Source organism: Thunnus thynnus, chromosome 22 (genome assembly GCF_963924715.1).
Source record: "Thunnus thynnus chromosome 22, fThuThy2.1, whole genome shotgun sequence".
In the NCBI taxonomy this organism is placed as follows: Eukaryota; Metazoa; Chordata; class Actinopteri; order Scombriformes; family Scombridae; genus Thunnus; species Thunnus thynnus.
Genome location: NC_089538.1, coordinates 9,485,804 through 9,507,567, shown reverse-complemented (window position 1 = coordinate 9,507,567; position 21,764 = coordinate 9,485,804). Strand labels below are relative to the sequence as shown.

The window sequence follows — 21,764 nt, the reverse complement described above, 5'->3', positions numbered from 1 at the left end:
AGGAAAACATTCCCTCCTCCCCCTGATCCTGACGGATCTGCTTGGAGCTTTGTCATGTCAGTGAGTGACGTGAGTACTTATATTCCACTTCCTAACTTGCAGCCATCCTTACAAATTCACTTTGTTTCACAATTTGCTTGACAAAGTAGGATATTTGCCCATTTTGAAGAATGTCACTGAAAGTTTTTATTTGTTACTGTAAATAACGCTTTTATGAGCCCAAATGGTTCCAGATGTGGCTTTTTGCAACACAATGAGGAATGCTGTCTGGCTAATTCAGACTGGACCCAGTTCTTATTTTCTGATGATGCACAACAGCAATCTAGAGGCATACTGAGTTAAGACTTTTACTTTGAAGAGATTTACTTCACTGTATCCATGGTTACATCTCACCGGTAATGACACCATTCAAGAGCAAAATGATGTTTTCAGACCATATTTGCTTTATTACAAACCACACTGTTAAAATGTGTTCTCACCGAAGGCAGGCCAGTAAATACACTCAGGCCGTCAAACCAGTGACTGGATGGTTTCTCTGTGTGTGGGTGAATTAACGTCTGTTTATAGCTGAGACAAAACTCTGTTACTCGCCATAAAACTAAACACACCTGTTTGACATACTGTTTCACCACATATGAATCAGGTGCGCCCTTAGTGAAAGCAGTAAATGATTTATTGCTTACATGTATCAGAGTCTTTTATCTTTAGGATTTTAAGGGTGTTTTTTTAAACAGCCCAACTCTGTGCATGAATTAATGTCAAAAGCTTGCAAACATGACTATGAAAATGGAAGATCTGAGCAGTCCCATTACATCAATGGAAAGAGGGTTTGGTCTTCTTTGTATATTTGTCAGTTAATGCACCAGTTTTCTAAATTTGGGACTGACCCCTGTGTGTAGTCTTTTACATCAAACCTAATGAGCCATGATATCTCTGTGTCTAGTTGTTCAAACATGACATGGGTATGGATCAGGTAGTGCGTAACAAAAGGGCAGTCATCTGAATGATACCTGCTACTGATAAATGTTTTTTTTTTTTCTGAAGCTCAAATGTTACAGTCACACAAATACTGACCCAGTAGCCTTTAAGTTAATAACTTAATATATCGCATTAAATTTGAAAAACTTTAAATTTAAAATATTAATTTAATAGAGGCACTGACAAGAAAAATGAAAAATGTAGGGCTATTAAGTATTTTTTTGAAGCAAAAATTCTAAATATTCTATCGTTTTCTAACACTGAATTACATGCATGTATAATTTCCTGTGAAACCCTCCTGCATAGGTAGGCAATTTGAATCCTGTGTGGGAATGGTGGACTCCGCCAGTTACAATTAAAACTGCTGTATTGATACATTTATGTTATACACAGTAATTACCAATGTATATACACACACAGTATATAATTTTTAAAAATGCCTTATTCAGAGATGTGTTTCCTAAACTGAAATGGTTGTGCTGACTTTAATGTACCTGTGCATACTTTCTGTGCAGCTACATCATATAGGAAATATAAGACTGGGCCTTGGTGTGAGCAGGTTTGATGTAGTAGTGGGTCACAGGTCAGAGGCAAAGGATTCTTTGTTGGTCTATAGCCTCATCTTCTCCCTCAGAAGACAGAAACAAATAGCACTTGGTATTTTGGTATTTTCTTATTTTAAACACCGCTTCTTTGCAACAGTCTTCTCTGCTGAGTAACGAAGCCTATTTTAACCTTTGTCAAAACCATTAGCCGCTACAATTCATCTTCTCTAAAATGGTAATGCTGGTATGAAAACATCAAGCCTGTGAGTCATACAGCTACCCGACAGCATGGGCACAGTTCACTACAAATGTCACAGCAGGGAACAAAGCAATGTTAACAAAAAAAAGGGTATCTTGTAGATCTGTGGGGTCCTGACTGAGCTTTGAACGCTGCTCTACGAACAGTCACAAACCCAATGAACCAACATGTACTTTACAATGAACATCAAGCACTAGAAACTAGGCTTCATGTGTACCCTTTTAGCATCACACATACTGTAGTTGCTATCTTCCATACATGCACAACAACACAGATACTTCTTTTGTTGTAAAAGCCCGACCACAGGACAACAACATCAAACTTTTTCATGGAAAGAAGCAGTACTTAAATGTGCATTTTACTCGCATCCGTTCTCTCAATGTGAGTACCGTCCTGATTCTGCAGAACTCCGCATCAGGTGGAGGGTATAGTGAATTTACCAGTACACCGTAATAATATGACTTCTGTTAGCAGTCTGTTTTTAAATATCTAGGAATGATGTATTAATATTCAGGATATTTCCAATGAACACAGACAAAAATGCATTTCATATAATTTCCTGTTTCTACTCAAAGACGGAGTCGATGGAACAAACGCAACGTGATTGTTGATTTGTTGTGAACAGGTTGCCATTAGCAGTTAGATTAGTCTGTGATGTGTCATGCTATATGAATTTGGTATAATAAAAGAGAACTGCCACAAATGCAACCATTTGAAACTGGCACTGAACAGGACATAAAACACTAAAACCTATTTTTGACCGTACCATTTATGATATCTATAAACCATACTCAGGGCTACCATAAGGCTGGGTGGCACGATGTTCAAACGTAAACCTCCAAACTACCACCACTGATACTTAAATGAGTAACCATGTTTCCATGCAAGGCCAAATAGCCATTGACATGAGGTGTGTGCACATATCTGCGGACACACATTTGTGAACCATTTGTGACCGTCCCCTCTGCCTCCCACACATCCCACCACAACCATACAAATATCTCTTTGTGACAGCCCATGATAGACAAACACTGACGCCGCCATGGCAACCGAGCCCCAACAATGCCAGGCTGCGCGACCCTGAGCTGCGAGTAGTGTTACTCTGGCTGAGGAAAATGATCTCTCCAAGTCTTTCAAGGGCACATTTAGTATAGCTGACACGTACTCTGCTGTCTGAGAGGACGTTAGAATAAAGTCCGCTCGCTCAGTTTTAGACATACAGTATATAAAATGGCAGAAAAAGCTTGTTTTATTGTCCACTTTTCTGTCTGGCAGGCAAATAAAACAGGGTAGTGGCCATAAACGGTGATGGTGTTGACAGTGAATTAGACTAAAAGCCTTAAAACTATTTTAAATAGAAGTGAACATAACATTAAGGATTTTCTGCCCTTCATATTCTCCACTTGCAACAACATGCAGGGTGGAAAACTTTTGAACCTTAAGGCAAAAAAAAAGGTGAGGCTTCTTGGGTCAAATGGTAAAATAAATGCACTCTCAGAGTCAAACTGGCGGACAAACTGGTCCATTAAATTTCCACTGTATGAAGTCTTGTGTTGTAACTTGAGCCCCTGCCTCTAAAGGTTGAGCTCTGCCCCTCCCTTCCCATGTGAAAACCTGTTCCTCTGTTACTCCTGAGCCCTGAGCCCCGATGATCAAGTGTCACGCTCTTTGTCCAGGTTATACTGGGAGAGTTGGGTCACTACGAACCATGACAGAAAAATACTATGACACTGTGCTGGACACATACTGTGAGTGGTTATTGTGAAACTGGTTTCTGGCTTTCTCGTGTCTATAAATGCTTTTAGCTGAGACCTGAAAGAGTCTCCAGTACACTTTCGGTTTGAATGAATAAAGCACACAGTTATTTATGCACTGCTAATTCAGCACTAGATTGCGCTCAAATTAGGGTTGTCCAGTACGATGACACAGTGAGACGATGTAAATTTGTCAACTGTTTCAGAGATTTTGACATACATGTATACTGTGGTATCTATCCATTTCATATTACTGCTTGTGATGACTGGATTTTTATACAATTTTTACATTACTGTGATGAGGTATCTTGATCCTTAAAACAGGGATTTAATTTCCTGGTTTTCCCAAAAAAGAACAGACATTTCCATCTGCTTAATTTACCCATTAAGCTTCCCAATCAAATTTTTCAGAAATATTTCTGTAAAATAAAAAGATATACAGCATATCGATATTGCAATATAAAATTACAACATAAACATACCATTAGTTGATTAGTCAATCGACAGAAAATTAATCTGCAACTATTTTGATAATCGATAAATTGTCTGAGTCATTTTTGAAGAAAAAATGTCCACATTCTCTGATTCCAGCTTCTCAATTATGAATGTTTTCTGATTTATTTAGTCTTCTATGATAGTGAACTAAATATCTTTGGGTTATGGATAAAACAAGACATTTGAGGACGTCACTTTGGGCTTTGGCTAACAGTGGTCGACATTTTTCACCATTTTCTGACATTTTATAGACAAAACGACAAATAGAAAATAATCAGCAGATTAATCAACGATGAAAACAATCGTTAGTTGCACCTCTATTACATATATTGTGAAAGAGAATTTTTTTTCCACAATGCCCACACCTAACTATAAACAAGGCCACAACCTGTGGTTTGTATCCAACTGAGACAAGTTGCTTCAAAACTCACACACCTTCTTCTCAGAGCCATAACTCAAACTCAGTCAAACAAACTCTTCCCAGTGATAGAGGAATCTCCATTGTCAATTGTGGTTAAATATCCATTTATCTCCTTAGACATAATTATTTCAAATTGTGTAAAACTTACCACTGACATGCCAAAACATGGCATTTCTAGCGGGCCTAACATATTCTTAAAATGACAAAATGTACAGCACGCCAACGTAACACACACAGTGACCATGCCATAAACCTGAAGGAGTGATAACAGAGAAACATTTTTCTCTAAACAAAACACGACTTCAGATGCCAGAAAGATTTGTCAGCGACAATGTGATGTCATCCCTCATTAGGCAGTTTTAGCAGGTATGAGAGAGAGATGCACAGACACTTGTAATATTATCTGGTCTTTCCAGCTGCTCTGTGATCGCTCATAGAGGCTTGCAGGGGAGGGAGAACGACTCAGATTTTTGAAGGTAAGACAACAGTTTTGGAAGGTGTAATGGAATATAAGCTGTCATGAATCACCACCTCTAGTACAATAGCCTATTCTTTATGAAACCAGCAACTAGCAGTACAGAAGAGCATATTTACATTTCAGAGTAGCATGTAGCATTAAAAAGTAACATGGGTACCACTTAGACATGAGGAAAATCTGTTGCGTTTAAGGTCTTTGTGAGCTATTAATAATGTAATGTAAAAAAAAAAAAACAGGAAAAAAACAGAAATAGATTGAAATTCAATCTGTGATCACACTAGACTTAAAATCCTGACTGGATCATTCCTCCGAGCCTCAGATTTTCCTGCACTGGAAAGTCTTGTTCCTCGGCGGTAGCACTGGTCTTAACTTGCTTGCAAATGTGCCAAAGGTTGGCTATGCAGCCAAACGACCCCTGAGGGCAAAGGAAAACTCTTCGGCTGCCACAAATAAAACTGGGGAGGTCCTGCTCTTCAAATGTCTACCAAACCTGATGTTTGTTCACTTTTAGCACTTGCTTGGTGTTAATGACATTCACCTGACTCTCCCCTTACTCTCCAAGGTGCCAAATTCAATTCAATCAAAGCTAAAAAAGGATAAAAAGATGAAGAGAATGCAACAAACATGGAAACAGAGATTTCTCTATTTAAGTATACAGAGTGGAAACCCCTTACTCCATCCCCCCATGGTCTGCCCCACAATGATCTCATCTCTTTCACACAAAAGAGCCTGGAGGCTTGCTCCCCAGAGGTGAAAGAGCCTGCCTGCATGTGTGTGTGTGTGTGTGTGTGTAATGCTGGACAACAGACAGTGCTGTGTCTGTCTCAGTTATTCCAGCAGGAGCCACAGCTTGACTGAAACAGCAGCTGAGCATGACACTCACAACTGTCATGTACTGTACCTTGCACACTGCAAATGAGACCGAAAATCGATATTCTGGGCCAGGATGTGCGCAGATGCGGTGATTATACTAACAGGGAGTGGGAAGACAATTGGTTGTAATGAGTAGGGCAAGCTGATGCTTCACCCCGACACATGTGACAAGTGTGCGTGTATGTGAGCTTCTGTGCAAAGAAATAAAGTGCCACTTATTCAACTTCATGTAACAGGGCTGCTGAAACCATCCAGCTCAGCTATGCCCATGACAATGCACAAAAAAAAGTTAGAGCTGAGATTGGTGAAGGTGATTATTTTTCAGCTCTAATAGCCTCTGACACATTGCCCTTTCAGCTCCAGTGGCAGCCGCTGACCAGTGTCTGGCTCAAGTGGCACTCATTTCTCTTGCTTCGGAGGATCTGAAGAGCAAAGTGGCCCTCCCTGCCACCTGTCATCACAGTGCGCTGCTGCTGGTGGAGGCCAGGCTGAGTGCATTGTGCCAATGAGGTGACGAAACCTCCATTTTACAAGGCGGCAACCACAGAAAAACCCACTCTGTGCTCTTCCTGAGGTGAGACGTGGGATATGAGCTAAAAATTGAAGCCAGTTGAGCTGCTGTCTGATTGATATGGTGCAAGCTATAGTATATGTGCACATAAACTGTAGTCTGTAAATACCTGCCCCAGCAAATTAAGTCTTATCTGTGTGTCGTGACTGCCAAACTTTTCAGTTGATGATACAGGAAATTTGGTGTTTATTGTGACAAACATATGCACAAGTGCACTTGACAGAGGCAGGAAATATATTTAGGCTAACTGTTCAGTATTTGCAGATCAGTGTGTGTTAGAGGTGGAGTATTCACTGTCTATCTTCAGATAAGCCTGTGTGAGAGCCTGGCATTATCATATCCATATGCTAACGACATCTCGCTCGCTGTGCACAGCCTGAACAAAGTGAAAAGCCAACGGTGAACTCTGTTCCTCTATTCTGTTTGTTTAACCCTGGCAGCTGTTTTTTTTTTTTTCCCATACAGAGGCAATACGCAAAATCCAATTTCATTTGGGGACTGACGATAGTTGTTACTACACTTCTCAGAATAGGTATCTGGCTGCCAAATCACACTGATAACACACAACCCAGATCATGTTTGTTGTTTTTGCTACAGGATATTTTATTTTGTTCCTTTGGGCATGGGTTGTTTTGTTTGATTATCTTAAGCTATAATTGAGCGTAATGTTTTTGTCATCTCCCTTAAAACTACAACACATCCGTTTAATTTAACGGAGCTGAAACTGGTGCTTCAATTGCTGACACAGTTGGTTCAATCTTGGCAAAGCTTTAGTCCGGCTACAGCAAATTAACCAGCATCTAGCCTTCATTTATCATTTAAAATAAAACTGCTCAAATAAAAACCACTGACATAATGAAGACATACTGAGCACTGATATTTACAAGGTGCAACTTTACTCAATAAAACATCACATTATAGAAACATAAAGGTATTATCTATAGGAATAATACACTATGGCTGCAACAAATTGTTTTTAACAGATTAATTTATACATTTTCTGAAAAATAATTACATTTGTATTGTTTAATCTACAGTATATTGACATTAAAAATAATGACATTTTTACCAAAGCTAAATATTATTACTTTGTAAATAAGCCAAAAGAAATAACAAAAAATATCAAATTATAAAAGTTATCAATTTATAATGATGTGAAACAGAAAAATATGTTGTTTTTTTTCACATTTGAGAAGTTGTCACCAGCAAGTCTCAGACATATTTTAATACAAATTAATACAAACAGACCAACTGTTTCAGCACTATAACAGATGCGCACTAAAGCCTATTACAGAGGGCTCATCCCAACTGTCTGCTCCTCTTTGTATGCTGCCTCTGTAATTCATTGTCAATCCAACAGCACTGGTTGCTCATCTAATGTTTTGTCAAGAAAACATCAAAGAGACTAGAAACAATCAGGAGAGGTATCTCTAGCTTTCCACTTTTCCTTCACCGACTGACTTTGGGTCTAAAGTCACACTCTACAGAGAGCTGAGCACGTGATTAAAGAGGCAGGTGTAGTTTTCAAAAGAAAGTGACACACTTTAAGTGTTTGCTGAACTGTGTCAAAAACAACAGTTGCCAGCACAGCCAGCAGCGGCAGGTAGGCCATGCTTTCCACCAACAAGAAAAGAAGGTCAGATAGGGGCAGTGACGAAGATTTGAAATCTAGTCAAATTATTTAAAGTTTGCGTCAAGATACGACTTCCTAAATTCTAAACAACTTGGGTAGGTTGCACTACTAGAGGAGGATCAGAGTGGTAGAGTCTAGGCTCAGCAGAAACGTCACAAGACTCACTCCCTCCTGGAGCGTGACAGCCCGGCGGACAGAGAGCATTCTTTCCACTCTGAAGCGAAGGGAGAGAGGGCAAACTCATTGCCCTTACTAACTAGCTGGGCCTACACCAACTCAGATCCAGTACTACTGAAAGAACAACACTTAAATCAGTGTTTCCTCTAGGTTCACTGACTACTTTAGGTGGGTGGGTGTGGTGAGGAGAGAAACTAGCGCAACTGTTTCCCCTAAGTTGAGTGCAGCATTGACTATTTCCTTCTAACAAAGGAAGGAAATAGGTTACCTGAGAGGGTTTTTGGCTGCATTACAAGATCCTTGTTGTTTCTCTTTGGTTGGAAAGGACTATCTGGTGTTAATATGTCTTAACAGACAGCTTCACAGGTTGCACTTTGTCTTTTAGGGGAATAAAAGCAGTTGCAGTGTCAGTTGTATCTGCACTATGACCACTATTTCCTTCAGTCTCCTGACTATTTATGTTAAGTAAAAAAACACCATTACTATTACCATCCATAGTAATGTCAGCACAATTTCAGAAAAAAATGGTAAAAAAATGTCTATCACTGTTTCACAACACAAAGATATTCAGTCTACTATCACGGAGGATGAAAGAAACCACAAAATATTCTTATTTAAGAAGCTGGGACCAGAGAATTTTGGTATTTTTTCTTTTAAAAAATTATTCAACCATGAACCCTTTGAACTCCGCCATAGAAATGGTCCACCAGTGCCTTCACTGGTATTTTTGCTTGTACCTACAAATGCTTCATCTCTCTAAAATCTGCACAACCTAAGCTAAAAGGTGATGTAAGTCAATAAACCATAATAACTGATAAAAGTACTGAAACTGTGTCATAAATTTAAAAAAACAAATATCTGACATGCTTTTCATCAAATTTGAATAAAGAAACACACAAAACATATTGATCCACAACAATTCTGAATGTAGAGACATGATCAAAATATCTCTCAACACAGCTAACGTTATTTGAACTCCTGGTATGTGCATTTTTTAGTTTTTAAGATATGTTCATTTTTTTGAGCAGAGTGCAAAGGCGTTGCTGATAGTTTCATTTGTGGGCTGTGTTCACTTGTGGTAGTCGTCATGACAGTTCCTGTCAATGATGACACACACGGGCCCTCGGCAAGCCTTGCACATGAATGGTGTATTTCTCCCACACACCTTGCACTTTAAAAATAAAAAAAATTATACATAAATTATTGACCTGCTTCTCTGCTCCTGGTGCCACTTCACTGCGCAACGGTGCGTTGCCACCACATTTTGCGCCACATGGAACATGGCGTAATGACGTCATCAACTTTCAACATGAGCATCCAATGTGATGACACAGAAGCCTTAGCATTCAGCTGCAAAAGAATGAATGCTCTAGCTATTATGGTTTTTATGTTAGATCAATTCAAACAGGATTATGCAAACAACGACTTCCCGCTACCAGTTCAGGCCTGCCTGCAGGAAATCCATTTTCATGATCGATAATCAAAATAGTTGGTGTTTAATTTTCGGTCAATCTATTTATCGATTAATTGACTAATTGCTGCAGCTCTAATCAGCATCGGTCTGGCTTCAAACCCCTATTTGGGCAAGTCAGCATCCTGCTGAAGTGTCCTTGAGCCAGACAATTAACTCCTACAAGCTGTGGGGATGCTATTGTGTCGCTGACATTGACCCATAATAGAGGAAGACTTCCTTCACAGTGACAAAAACAACATACAGCTAATAATTACAAATAGGAGAGGCTCAATTTTCTTTGCTTTGTTGGGGAAAATTCACAGTTTAAACATTTTTAATAGTTAAAATGTTGACACAGTTGAAGTGTCAGTTAAAATACAAATACCGAAATTGAAATAGAAAATAACGTGGAGGTGCTGGAGAAGTAAAGAAACTGAAGTGTCAATTTAAGTGTAAGCACTGAGTGAAATTTAGTGAAACATCAGTTGAAGATAAAGTGCTGAGAAGAATTCAAGAATAAGTGGAGCTTCGAGCCCTGAAAGGAGTTGAAATGTCAGTCAAAGTGCAGGTGATGAATTTACCTGAAGCGTAAGCACTGAAAGTAGTTGGAGTAAATTTTACACAGTAGAAGTGGTGGATGTTAGAAGAGCTGAAGAAAATGTTTGTATTATGTTTTGTATTATTGTTGTTCAAAGGGTGAGGACCTGAAATCTGAAAGGGTTTGAAGTGTCAGTAGAAAATGTAAGGCTTGAAAAGAGCTGAAATGTCTGTTGAGGAGAAAGAGATGAAGTTAAAATATCAGTTGATGTGTAAGTGGTGAAAGCAGTTGTTTTGTCCTTTGAAGGAATAAGTGATGAAAGAAGTTGAAATGTCAGTTAACGGACTAAAAGATCTGCACTAATGTAGCATAGCAGACGTGTCAGAAACACTCACATTTGTTACTTCAAGAAATACTCCTCTCACAGTCCCACAGAATTAATAACTGGCTTTCCTCACACTTGTCAAAATCCTATTTGACTTTTGCCTAGGCAACTGCAGAGTCCTTCATCTGCCTGTTGCTACTGCCTTGACCAATCCACTTCCTTTCCTCACCTGACAGAGCCTTTGCACGACCGGCGTCAGTGGCAAAGTGCAAGTTCAATGTACACAAAGCCACAGTGCAGCTATGACCCACTTTGCACCTGTAGGTGGAGGCTACATTCGCTCCACTCCCCTTTTTTCCCAAACGGCTGTCAGGTCAAGCCAAGGTCAAGAAGGAGATTTTTCTGCTATGTTTGCAAATGTCAAGGGCTCAGTGCTTCTAATAGCAAACGTCTGGGCTGCTGATGCAATTCTGCAAGAGCTATTCCCCACAATTCTCTCCCTCCAGAAACCTTGATTATTCTGTAACATCTCAGGTGGTAGAACACCTAAATGAAAATATGAATGCAGAAGAGGAAGTGCCACCCCTCTACTCTGCTGGGACTTGTGTCATGGCTGTCATAACAGGAACATCACATGCATGCCATGAATCACCATAACGCTGTTGGGAAGCCGGAGCAGGGAGTACTCTGCTGCCCTTAGGGGTTAGACTACTGCTGGCTGGCTGGCAAACAGTCAAGTGCTGAGCCACAGATATGTGAGCACCTTAGCGTTGCATTCAATGGCATTTGTGCTCCCCCCAACACACACACACACACAGCCACAAACCAACACAGGCATCTTACACAACTCCATGTCCTCCTTGGCATGGGGTCACACAAACAAATGCAGACATGGCAAGTTCAGAAAGAAAAGTCTCTGGATAAAAAGCAACCACCATGACCAAAGGGAAGTCAGGTTAACAGTTCCTTATCTCAGCCACAGCTCTGACTCTTTTAAACTGCAAAATTCCCCTGCTGGAGTCATTTTTTCCTACATATATTTCTTTGATTTTAAGCAGGAAATCCAGCCTGTGAGCTGGCAAGTGTGGCAGAGAGCAGACACCTGCAAGGTTAGACAGGCTCCAGGAGAGCAGAGTCTGATTATCTGGCGTCAAGGAGGGCCCGTGAGGAGAGAGGAGGGGGGGTGGGGGGTGGAGGGGTGGTGTTATATTCCCAACTGTTGCATCCGACCCATAACTAGGTCAACTTTCATGCAGGAAACACGACATGATCGCGGATATAACAAAAGAAATGTCCTCCTGTGATCAGCCCTGTGCAGTGATACGTGGCTCTCTCTCTCTCTTTCCGTGGTTGGATAACACACACGATGGAAAGTGTAGAAGCCCCGCAGCAGCGCAACACCAGGAAAATGTACTTTCAGCACTTCTACGCTGCTAAAGTTACCTTCAAATAGTTCAACTACATGTAATAATACTTACAACAAACTCAGCTTAGTCTCAGCTATCCCCACACCCGAAAATATGAGCACTTACCAGCTGTTTACACTGCAGCGAGAGACAATGTTGACATGTAGGCAACTTGCTGTTTTTACCCGCTTGATATATTCCGTATTTCTATTTGTGCAAACGGAAACGTGCTAAACCAGGACGGTGCGCGAATAAAGCAGTCCTTTAGAAACTTTGCTGGCCACTTTCTTCACCACACTTTCACCTGAAGTTGTCGGCGGAGGCAGGCGCCATGTTTGTGTCTGCGCTGATAGTTTTGTTGGCGAGCTTTCTTCCTAAACGTCTCTTTACAGACTGGAACCGCCCAGAGAAGAGGAGAGGCTACGGCCCCTGCTTGCAAACTGACAGAGGGGAGCACGAGCGCTGACAAGCACGCGCGCCGGCGCGTCTTTTCAAAGTAAAACTCCTCACTGACGTTCAAATACATTTTCAGAGAAAAAGCAATTTATGTAGTTACTGAGAAAACATTAAAGGGTAATTTAACACTGAATCACAGAGAATAGAAAGCTGTTGCGGCTCTGTATGTCTCATTCACCTCAAAACAGTAAAAACACGTTGTATGTATATTATGGGAAATGTGTTACTTGGCACTTTAGCGGCACCTGACGATGACGTTGCAGATCCCTTTCAACCTATAGGGTTGAAACTTGCGAAAAACAACAAAGGCCCCCTCTAGAGCCAGTATTTGATTTGTCCGTTCTGGGCTACTATAGAAACATGGTGGTGCAACATGGCGGCCTTCATGGAAGAGGACCCGCTCCCTATGTAGATCATGGATGTATTAGAAGAGCTGGATACCAGACTAAAAATGGCGCCCATTCAGTCCTATAGGAATTGCTCGCCTGGCGCATACGCCAAAAAAGTTTCTAGCTTCCGGGTCTGTTTCCGCGTTGTGCGGCCCACTGAATATACGCAGTAGTGTTTCACCCGCTGGCCCCGCCCGCGAGCTCCCGCTCGGCCCATAGACTTACATTGTGATGACGTCAGGGATTTTAAAGTTTTACAAACATAAAACCCCCATGGATCAAAAGTTCATAACAGAAAGAGTCATAATTGACGTTGTTTGCAGTTCGAGGGGCCCTGTCAACAGTTTTATAGGCGTCTCTTTTACAATGGTGGTCTAGGGGGAAAATCCTTTTTGGGCCGCAGGGGGATTTTTTGCTGCAATATCGCGAGTAGCCACGGGGAAAAATTGGCTGCAAGGCTGAGCGGCGGCGCCCTATCCAGCTCTTATTATACATCCATGATGTAGATATAAAGGGCTCATTCTAAGGTAACGAAAACACAACGATTCTTATTTTCAGGTGATTATACATACTCATGAATATAATATTCAATTTCTGCCAATAGATCCCCCTAAATCTTACACAATAATCTTTTACTTTTATTGGATGCATTTCATCTTCATAAATGCAAATGTATGGACAGAATGTCATTGTATTGACAAAAGAGGTCAAAAGTGCATTTACTCGATTTGTCCCTTCCAATTATCCAATTTCCTGTCTATAGTGTGTATATGTATAGGTCTTCAGTTTTTTATTTATATTTTATCTTATCTTATTTATCTTACTTTACTCTTACTATCTTCTAATTTTGAGCTGCTGTAACAATTGCACTGTGAAAGTGTACTGATTGCATTATATTGAAAAGTATTCCAAATATTTTGTTCACTCCATTAACATACATGAGGGGGGCAAAATATTAGGTACCCTTTTCAATATAATGCACTCCAGTACACCGCCACCACCCACTGTGACCTGAATAATAAACATAAAGTAGGATTATCATCTTTCTGACGATGTCAACAAAAACTGAAAATGTATAAGTTTCATAAAAGTAGAATTTATGACATAGCGGTTGTATTGGATTGCATTAGATTACACGTGTATTTAATGCAGTGGCCAGTGAGTATATTTACCTATATTGTAACTGCCTCGTTTTTTGCTGTACACCTACATGTTTTGCCTATATTTGTTTTCTTGGTACGATAAGGCAGTGGTTCTCAAAGTCGGGTCTGCGGACCCCCAGGGGTCTTTGAGGGGTTTCCAGAGGGTCCCCAGCAAAAAAGGGAATCATTTATTTTCACTATGGTCATGGGCTTCATACATTTTCTAATTTGTGTCAGTTTAGGGGCCCATGATGTGAACATGTTTGAGAACCATTACAATCAAGAACTTACACATTTGATTCTGCTTTATTTTATTTGGTTTATGACATATTCAACACCCATGTATTGATTGGAAACTGTGTGAAAATAAATTTAAATTGTCCCTCATAGATGTGTTTTTCACAGTATAAGTTTTACAGCTCCTCAGATCTATACACTCAATTTTCATTTTATTGTGAAAGTTCAATGGTTTCACTTCCTGCCTTTTCTGAGTTTACACAGCTGCCTTGACTTGCCCATTTTTCTTTTGCTCTATGGTTCTGCTGTTTCTGACGCCCCCCATCTTAAACAGGGAGAAGTTACACCGACATAAAAAGGCAACAGGTGTGAGAAAAACTCATTTGTATATTTGTTGCTGCTCTCTTAGGAAAAATAAGTCAGCCCCTAGGCCAAGTCTGTCTCTAATGTAATCACTCACATTTTTGACTAAATGCACTAATCAATGCATAAAAACAAGCTGGCCTTTTAATTTTGAATTAACACAAAGCAAATCAAAAATATGAAAAAATACTTGATTGTATATCTCCACTGCAGCCCTAAATTTGTTCAAACTAGTCCAATCGTTGATTTATACTGTATCAAGATTCCTTGAAGTACATGCATGCAATGTTTTTTGTTCCAGTTTCCAAATGTTTAATCTAACATCTGAGAAATTCCACTACCTTCATCAATCTCACTGACCTTTATTCCTCTCAGACTTGTCACATACCGACAAAGACATTTTCATTTAACAAAAACAAATTAAAGACATTGAGTGGTTAGTACAGAAGCCATGCTAATAGTGCAGTGTCAATATTAACAGGGCACTTGCATTTTCATGAATACAGTGAACTCAGTGAATGAGCAGATCCTAGAAACAGGAATCACAGTACGATGTCGCTCTCCTACACACACACACATACCACACTTTCAAGTTAGCAAAGTTAATTATGTACACATAAACCATATTTTACAATTTTATTCAAGCAGTTCATGTCTTAATATTTTAAATTAAAACCAATAAAATTTGGCAAAGAAAACACTACATCCTTAACAGTGCAGGCATCGCTTAAAAGGGATCTCTATGCATGCCACTAGCACTTCATGTCATCTATTGGGGAGAATGTGATCAGTTTGGGGAGGCTGTATTCTTGCTTCTTTGGGGGTGAAGGTGTCTCTAGTGCGTCTAGATCCAGTGAGAAGGCCTTGTCGGTGGCTTCCACTGACTTTGCAGGCTCCGTTAGCCAGTCTCTGTCCAAACTGGGAGCACTGTGATCCAATAAAAGGCACTCAGGTGTCCTCTTCATGTTTTCCATGAAGGAACCAACATCACACCCCTGCTGGATCTGACCCAAATGATGACGGCGTGTGCTTAATGGCGACTGCTTCGCCTCAGTCTTCAAGGAGGGGAGGAGGAGCTCGTCATCATCCTCCTCGCTCTTCACATCCACATCTTCGTCATCGAGGCTCAGCAGACTGTCGCAGCTCGGCAGTTCAGGAAGAGTTTCGTTGTCCAGGCTGAACTGGATGGCGCTGCTGCCCGTGCCGCTCGGGCTGTCTAGGGTCTCCTTGCTGAAGGTGTCCCACAACAGAGTGGACTTGAGTAAGACCCCCTGCTGGCTGACGGGGGGGCTTCTGTGCCTCGTGACAGTTGGAGTGAGATTGCAGGAGACACTCTGGGCGGGTGCAGAGGGACTCTGCAACACATTATGAATCTCTTGGAGAGGTGTGAGCCGTCCTGTGAGGCTGTCGTTAAACCGCCGGATTTTCTCAGCTTTGTCTTCCTCAACTGCCTTTCGCCAGGAGTTCTTCACATCCAGAACTTGAGAAATTAAGGAAGAGGGTAAAAAAAAAAAAATTACTAATTGAAATAAGATTTAACCATCATGACATTCTCAATAAAACTTTAAAATTTTAAAACATGAAGACTGATAATACAACAGCTCATGACTTACTCAAACTCTCAGGTGTACGAGGCAGCTGCTTCCTAGTAGAGAAAGGATCTCCTTGTAGAGTGCTGAGAAGACCCTCCAAGTCCAAACCTTTGATCCTACCTTCTGTGGGAGTGGTTGCTGTTACAGCATCTGCAAACTAACACACACATACACACACATTGAGTGTCTTAAGAATCCTTGCCCTAGTTCGCGTGACTCTAGTTTGAGAATCATCACTATACCTGATCTGCTAGGTTATCACATTCCATATCTAATATCTGAGTCTTGGTCCTCGTGGGAGTCACCTTCGGGCAAACACGGGGTGTCTTCCTCACACTGGCCTAAAAACAAGCACAGATTTGTTAAATACGATTTATCAAAAGGGAGCTGGTGAACACAAATTAGAAGGTGAAGTGAATCCAATTAATGGGACTTCAAAAAAAATAAAAAATAAAATAAATACTGAAGCTGAAATACAATGCCAGCCTGAGGTGGAGGTACTGATGGACTCAGGTAGTTTCAGAATCATCACTATACCTGGTCACTTAGATTATTACATTCCATGTCCAATATCTGAGTCTTGGTCCTTGTGGGAGCCACCTTCGGGCAAACACGGGCCGTCTTCCTCACACTGGCCTAAAAACAAGTACAGATTTTTTTTTAAACATGCTTTATTAAAAAAGGAGTTGGTGAACACAATTAGAAGGTGAAGTGAATCCAATTAATGGGACCTCAAAGACTTCCCAACCCCCCCCCCCCCCCCCCCCAAAAAAAAACAAGCTGAAACAGTACTAGCCTTAGGTGGTACTGATGGAGACTTCAGAGGAGGGGATGGAGGTGTATCGAAAAGCCAATCAACAGTGGTATTTGCTTGTGATGATGATTCAGTGGTGACAACAGGACGTTCAGTTGTCTCAGCTGTTGCTGGGCAAGGACTGTCAAAACACAAAAAGCTTGATTTGTTATTTAAACTAAAACACAAAAAACACATTTTGTACCTGTGCACAATAAAGTGTGTTTCCCCACCATTGTATTTTTCTCACAATGCAATACAACTCAGGCACAGTGAAAGCAATACTGAGAGCACCTTAATGTAGCTATTAACAGCCGGCGATGGATCAGTGCAGGGTGGTAACTTCAAAGGGATGCTATTGTTTTTGTGGCTTACAGCTTTAAATTAATTAAACTGAGGACTGATAAATCCACAGCACTTTAGAGAAGCGGCATTATTTCTTTTGATGTGTAAATAGAGTTTATGGTCTATGTACACATTTTGTACTTTTACCTGAAGGTCTTGTTTTTTTTGGAGTTTAAACACCTGCTCTAGGTGCTTCTTAACTTTACCCTTCTGTTCTAAAAACAGTATTTATGCTTAATTTTGCTGTTTATATACACACAACTCTGGATAATGAAAGTCAGGCAGAGAAAGAATGTCTGCTCCGTATCTGTCCGTGGCGATTTCTCTCAATTCGCCGCGGTCATCAGAGAGCATGGATGCTGTAGGGAGGACTAGTGACGGACAGAGCACAGCTCAGGACTGCCCAGGTATCTGCCTCCCATCAGAAGCCAAACACACCAACCAACACACTTCAAATAGTATATTATGAACATGAATAATGCTGCCGTTACCTTTTGAGGTTCAATTTATAGCTGATGCCTTCCTGTGATTTATTCTCTGCAGGCTTCTCCTCTGAGAAAGTGTACAAATGACAATTATGAACAAAAAGCACCTATACAACTTAATACATGGACAGTAATATAATCAACTATGCTCACCAAGAAGTTTAGCAGGATACTGAGAGAAGACACTACTTCCATAGCTAGCTTCATCTGCCGGTTCAAACGACAGTCGAACCATTGGTGAGAGGAAGCCAAGAGCCTTAAAGACAGAAAAAGACAGTCAATCTTTTCAGCTACACAGATAAATATGTTTTTGTAATGTGGTTATTCTTACAGTCTTGTTAATGGTGGAGAAAACAGACAGTATTGTGACATACAGTAAACTCAATAGGTCTTGTCCCCCTGTGAAATATTATAGCGTGTTTAGATTCTTTTTTAAAATGTGTGACTGTACTCTGAGGGACCACTCACAGGATCTTCATTCAGAAAAGAGACTAGGGGTGTGTCTTTCAGTATATCCATCCACTTCCTGTCCCACTCCGCCTCCAACTCTCTGATGCCACTGCTGACCTCAGGAATTTCTTCCTTGGAAATCTTCTGTCTGGTGGAGAAAAATATGGAACGTGGCAAGTTAATACACTAGTATTAAACCCTTCACATTTCAGCTAGCAAGCAAGTTACAAAACCGCAAATAGCTGGAGAAGCATAAAATATCAATGTAACACAGAGGCACCTACCTGATGAGGTTAAGGTCCTGCAGCACACGGGCCATCTGCTGACATTTCTCCTGCAGGTCTTGAGGATTGAGCTCTGGCCTGGGGGCATGGGAGACTCGACAGCGCTCCTCCCTCAGGAGCTGCAGCGCGTGGTTCACCAGCTCAAACACACACAGAAGGTTCAGCTGGCCAGCTTCATACACATTCCCTGAACTCAACTGGAAAACATGCAGACACAAATACAGGCTATGGTGAGACTGGTCAATGTGGTGATTTATGAATTCAAAAGGAATGAACCAACGCTATTATCTTCACTCTCACCTGATGTGGGAGCTTTTCAATTCTCTCCAGCAGGCAGCGGGGAATTTTGAGGACCTGGTCCGTCCCATCAAGAGTGTTTTGGTCCACATCTCCTTTCAGAACACTTTCCATTGAATGCTGCTCCTCTTTGATAGAGGACAGCATTCCATCAATGGCCGACCACAACGAGCGTACCTTAAGACAACCAAGTAGTTGTGTGAGCTCTTTGAAAACTTAACAGGATTTCAGTAAACTCATCACATTACATCTTGTTTTGTCCACCAACAGTCCAAAACCCAAAGACTTCCAGTTTACTATAACAGAAGACAAAGAAAACTACAAAATCCTTACATTTACGTGACTACAACAAGCATTTTTAATGATAAAAATAGGAATTTGTAGTAAGTTGGTTCTAAGAAACATAACATTACAGACCTTTTTGGTCTTCTCAGCTGAAGAAGCTCCCTCCTGAACAGAATCACTACTGTGACGCCTGAGAAATTAGACAAACTCATTGAACAAACTGGACTAAGAGTATTCATCAGAAATACTGAGGAGGGAAAAGAGTCATACATACTTGAGTAGCTCATCATACTTGGCACTGTCTGCTCTGATGTCTTTCAGGGACTTTCCCAGGGCCCTTTAAAAGAGGAAAACAGCTTAAACAAAGAAATGACCAAGCAGAACCCGACTTACCTGTGCAAAGGGAAAATACCATAAAATAACCAGCAAGTACAGGCTTAAAAATGCAAACCTCTAGACCCCCCAACATAATGCAGTTGTTTGCGCACATGGCTCTAATTACATTGATTGTGAACACCCCCGACAGCCACCGACTGGCCTCGTTAATCACAGCTTTGCCAACTGGTTCACACAAGCAGGTGGGACTTGAAACAAACAACCAGTGTAATATGCAACATCAAGAGTAGTGTGTTAAATATAGCTATAAAGTTAAGCTGCAGTGCATCAGAGAAAATTAGCTCACCGCAGTGGTAGAAAATAATATTCAGCAAGGTATAAGACACAGTATAACCACACAATATCAACTGAATAAGAAGCAATAGAAATAATACAAAGACACGCTAAAAATAACAGGCCACACAACAAATACATGTGGGAATTATTAAATAAACCTTAGTAAACACATTTTCAACATGTTACGGTGTCTTAAGTGAGTATGGAAAAGGAATGACAAAACATTTCCCTCTTAGATCAATTAAGTGTATCTCAAATGGGCTACAGCTTTTTATTGGAGCTCTTGTGTCTCAGGATTAAAAAACTATTGTAATGAACAGATATCTGCAGTAAACATTATATTTAAAAGTGACTGTTTCAACAGCTTGACTTAGAGCTACTTAATTTTGTTGATGCCTAACTTTAGTAAGTGACAAAAGTTGAATTTCATTGTCAAAACCTGAGCTGCTCTGCACTGTAATCATTAGGGTAAAGAGCTCATATTTCCAGCCTGCCTCTATTGATGTGGAATAGCATTGAGCTCTGTCCTGCTGCTAAAATAGACCACCAAGGACTCACTGGGCTTGTCTCTGGTAGTCCTGGAGAAAGCGATCCTGCTCTACCGCAGTTTTCAAAAACCTGGCCTGGATCAGGTCCAGACTCCTTGCTGCCATGTCCAGGGAGGAAGCCGGCATCGCTGCAGCCTCAGGAACCCAGCTGTCATCTGGCAATGATAATATTCAAGGTTAATTGCTCAATCCCCATTGAGTGTGAATACAGACTACTTGTACTGAAAAAAAAAGATCTGATTTTCTATCAAGACTTACCTGTGGTGAATGTCTTCATGTCCTGTAGCATGACGTGACTGGCCAAATGCAGCATCAAGCTGATAAACCTGTGGCCTCCAGGTGAGAGGAACAAGGATGCGACCACTTTGGATCCTGCATTTGCAGTTTCATCCTAAAAGACACACAGTAAAAACAGATGATGTAACTTCAACTTTACACATTTAGTATGGTCAACTGCTAAATCTATTTGCTAATTACAAGATTAAAAAAAAAAAAGTTTTATGTTACACAGTTTGTGTACAGGCAGTGTGTGAGGAGAGAAGGACGAAAGGAAAACAGGAAGGAATAAAAAGAGGACATAATTCCCCATTTGTGTGTTAGGTGGCACACAACTTTACAAATTCTCATTCTTACCATTATTTCTCGCAGCCAAGCGCAGGCAACTTTTCGGAACTCAGCATCTTCTTTAGGAGTCAAAACAGGCCAGCAATGTCTACCAAAACAGAGATATTTCATTCTTTAAACAATGAATCCAATGCATATGTTTTATATGAATGGCAATCATTGATCTATCTTTACCTGAATGCCTCATGAAATCGTGTCGGGTTGAGTTTCTCCAAAAGAAAATGAGCTACTATGTAGAAGGCATCCTTGTTTGGTTTGTCAAACATATTCCTATTGGCCACAAAATGACATTTGGTTAGGGTTAAAAGAAAGATTAATTCACTTAGACAAGCTTTGTTAATATTACAATATATTGATCTGTTAACGTTCAGAACTTGATAAACACAGACTCACGGTCCCAGGTTGATGTATTTTGGGTTGGTTTTGCCGACGAGTAACGTTATAGCCGTGTTTGGCTCAAATCCCAGCCCGAGAAGAGCAAACCATAGATATTTCCCGTTCTTTTTCTGTAACAGTGCCGGGTTTGCCATTATTCTGAGTGGGAAGAAGCAGTGAGCGGATGCCCGGAGCTCAAAAACCCAGCCTGGATAATATCAAACAAGCTAGCCAGCTAGCTTCGGAGGCTAGCTACAAAGTTTACTGCTAGCTCTTACTTCCGACCTTGTTTTGAGTTTGTCAGCGTACATTTAACAAACTGCTGTCGACATAATAAGCCCTGCCTGTGATCAGTTACAAATCTTACAACACCAGTTCCACTTTTAGTCACGTTTAAATTCAGAATTTTTCAAATAAGTTGTACTTATTTTACGGTCGGAAGCGAGAACCGCAGAAGTCCAACCGCCAAATTTTCCAATAACCACCCGGATGTTGTTAACAAGTACTTCCGGTGAGTGAGT

General features: G+C 40.7%; 2 protein-coding genes and 1 non-coding gene across 6 annotated transcripts in view; all 3 read right to left on the bottom strand.

Annotated features, from left to right (window-relative positions):
• The window catches only part of dennd4c (DENN/MADD domain containing 4C), a 38,062-nt gene extending 25,716 nt beyond the window's left edge, over positions 1 to 12,346 (bottom strand). For all 3 annotated transcript variants that reach the window (XM_067580728.1, XM_067580731.1, XM_067580730.1), the window contains exon 1: positions 12,033 to 12,346. The gene's annotated coding sequence lies outside the window, so the exon portion shown is untranslated. The remainder of the gene's footprint in view (positions 1 to 12,032) is intronic.
• Positions 12,347 to 14,839: 2,493 nt separating this feature from the next.
• On the bottom strand, positions 14,840 to 21,740 carry haus6 (HAUS augmin-like complex, subunit 6). 2 transcript variants are annotated; one of them, XM_067581007.1, is made up of 17 exons: positions 21,262 to 21,740; positions 21,043 to 21,138; positions 20,878 to 20,956; positions 20,503 to 20,635; positions 20,255 to 20,399; positions 19,299 to 19,361; positions 19,157 to 19,214; positions 18,743 to 18,916; positions 18,443 to 18,639; positions 18,177 to 18,306; positions 17,862 to 17,964; positions 17,715 to 17,775; positions 16,882 to 17,020; positions 16,623 to 16,721; positions 16,328 to 16,426; positions 16,107 to 16,242; positions 14,840 to 15,973 (listed from the first exon to the last, which is right to left on the bottom strand). In XM_067581007.1, exons 1-17 carry the CDS (start codon positions 21,396 to 21,398, stop codon positions 15,246 to 15,248), a joined length of 2,577 nt encoding a protein of 858 aa, XP_067437108.1. In that variant the 5' UTR covers positions 21,399 to 21,740; the 3' UTR covers positions 14,840 to 15,245. The 2 variants fall into 2 exon arrangements, with proteins under 2 accessions (XP_067437108.1, XP_067437109.1); XM_067581008.1 differs by lacking the exon at positions 16,623 to 16,721.
• Positions 17,514 to 17,644, bottom strand: LOC137175284 (small Cajal body-specific RNA 8). The gene has a single exon (XR_010925612.1). It is a non-coding gene; the product is annotated as a small Cajal body-specific RNA 8 (non-coding RNA).
• Positions 21,741 to 21,764: the final 24 nt, after the last annotated feature.

Coding starts and splice junctions, on each gene's coding strand:
- haus6 (XM_067581007.1), bottom strand. CDS start 21,398: ATGGCAAACCCGGCACTGTTACAGAAAAAGAACGGGAAATATCTATGG. Junction 18,917..19,156: donor CAGCTGAGAAGACCAAAAAG/GTCTGTAATGTT, acceptor GGTTGTCTTAAG/GTACGCTCGTTGTGGTCGGC. Junction 16,722..16,881: donor CTCCATCAGTACCACCTAAG/GCTAGTACTGTT, acceptor ACTTGTTTTTAG/GCCAGTGTGAGGAAGACGGC.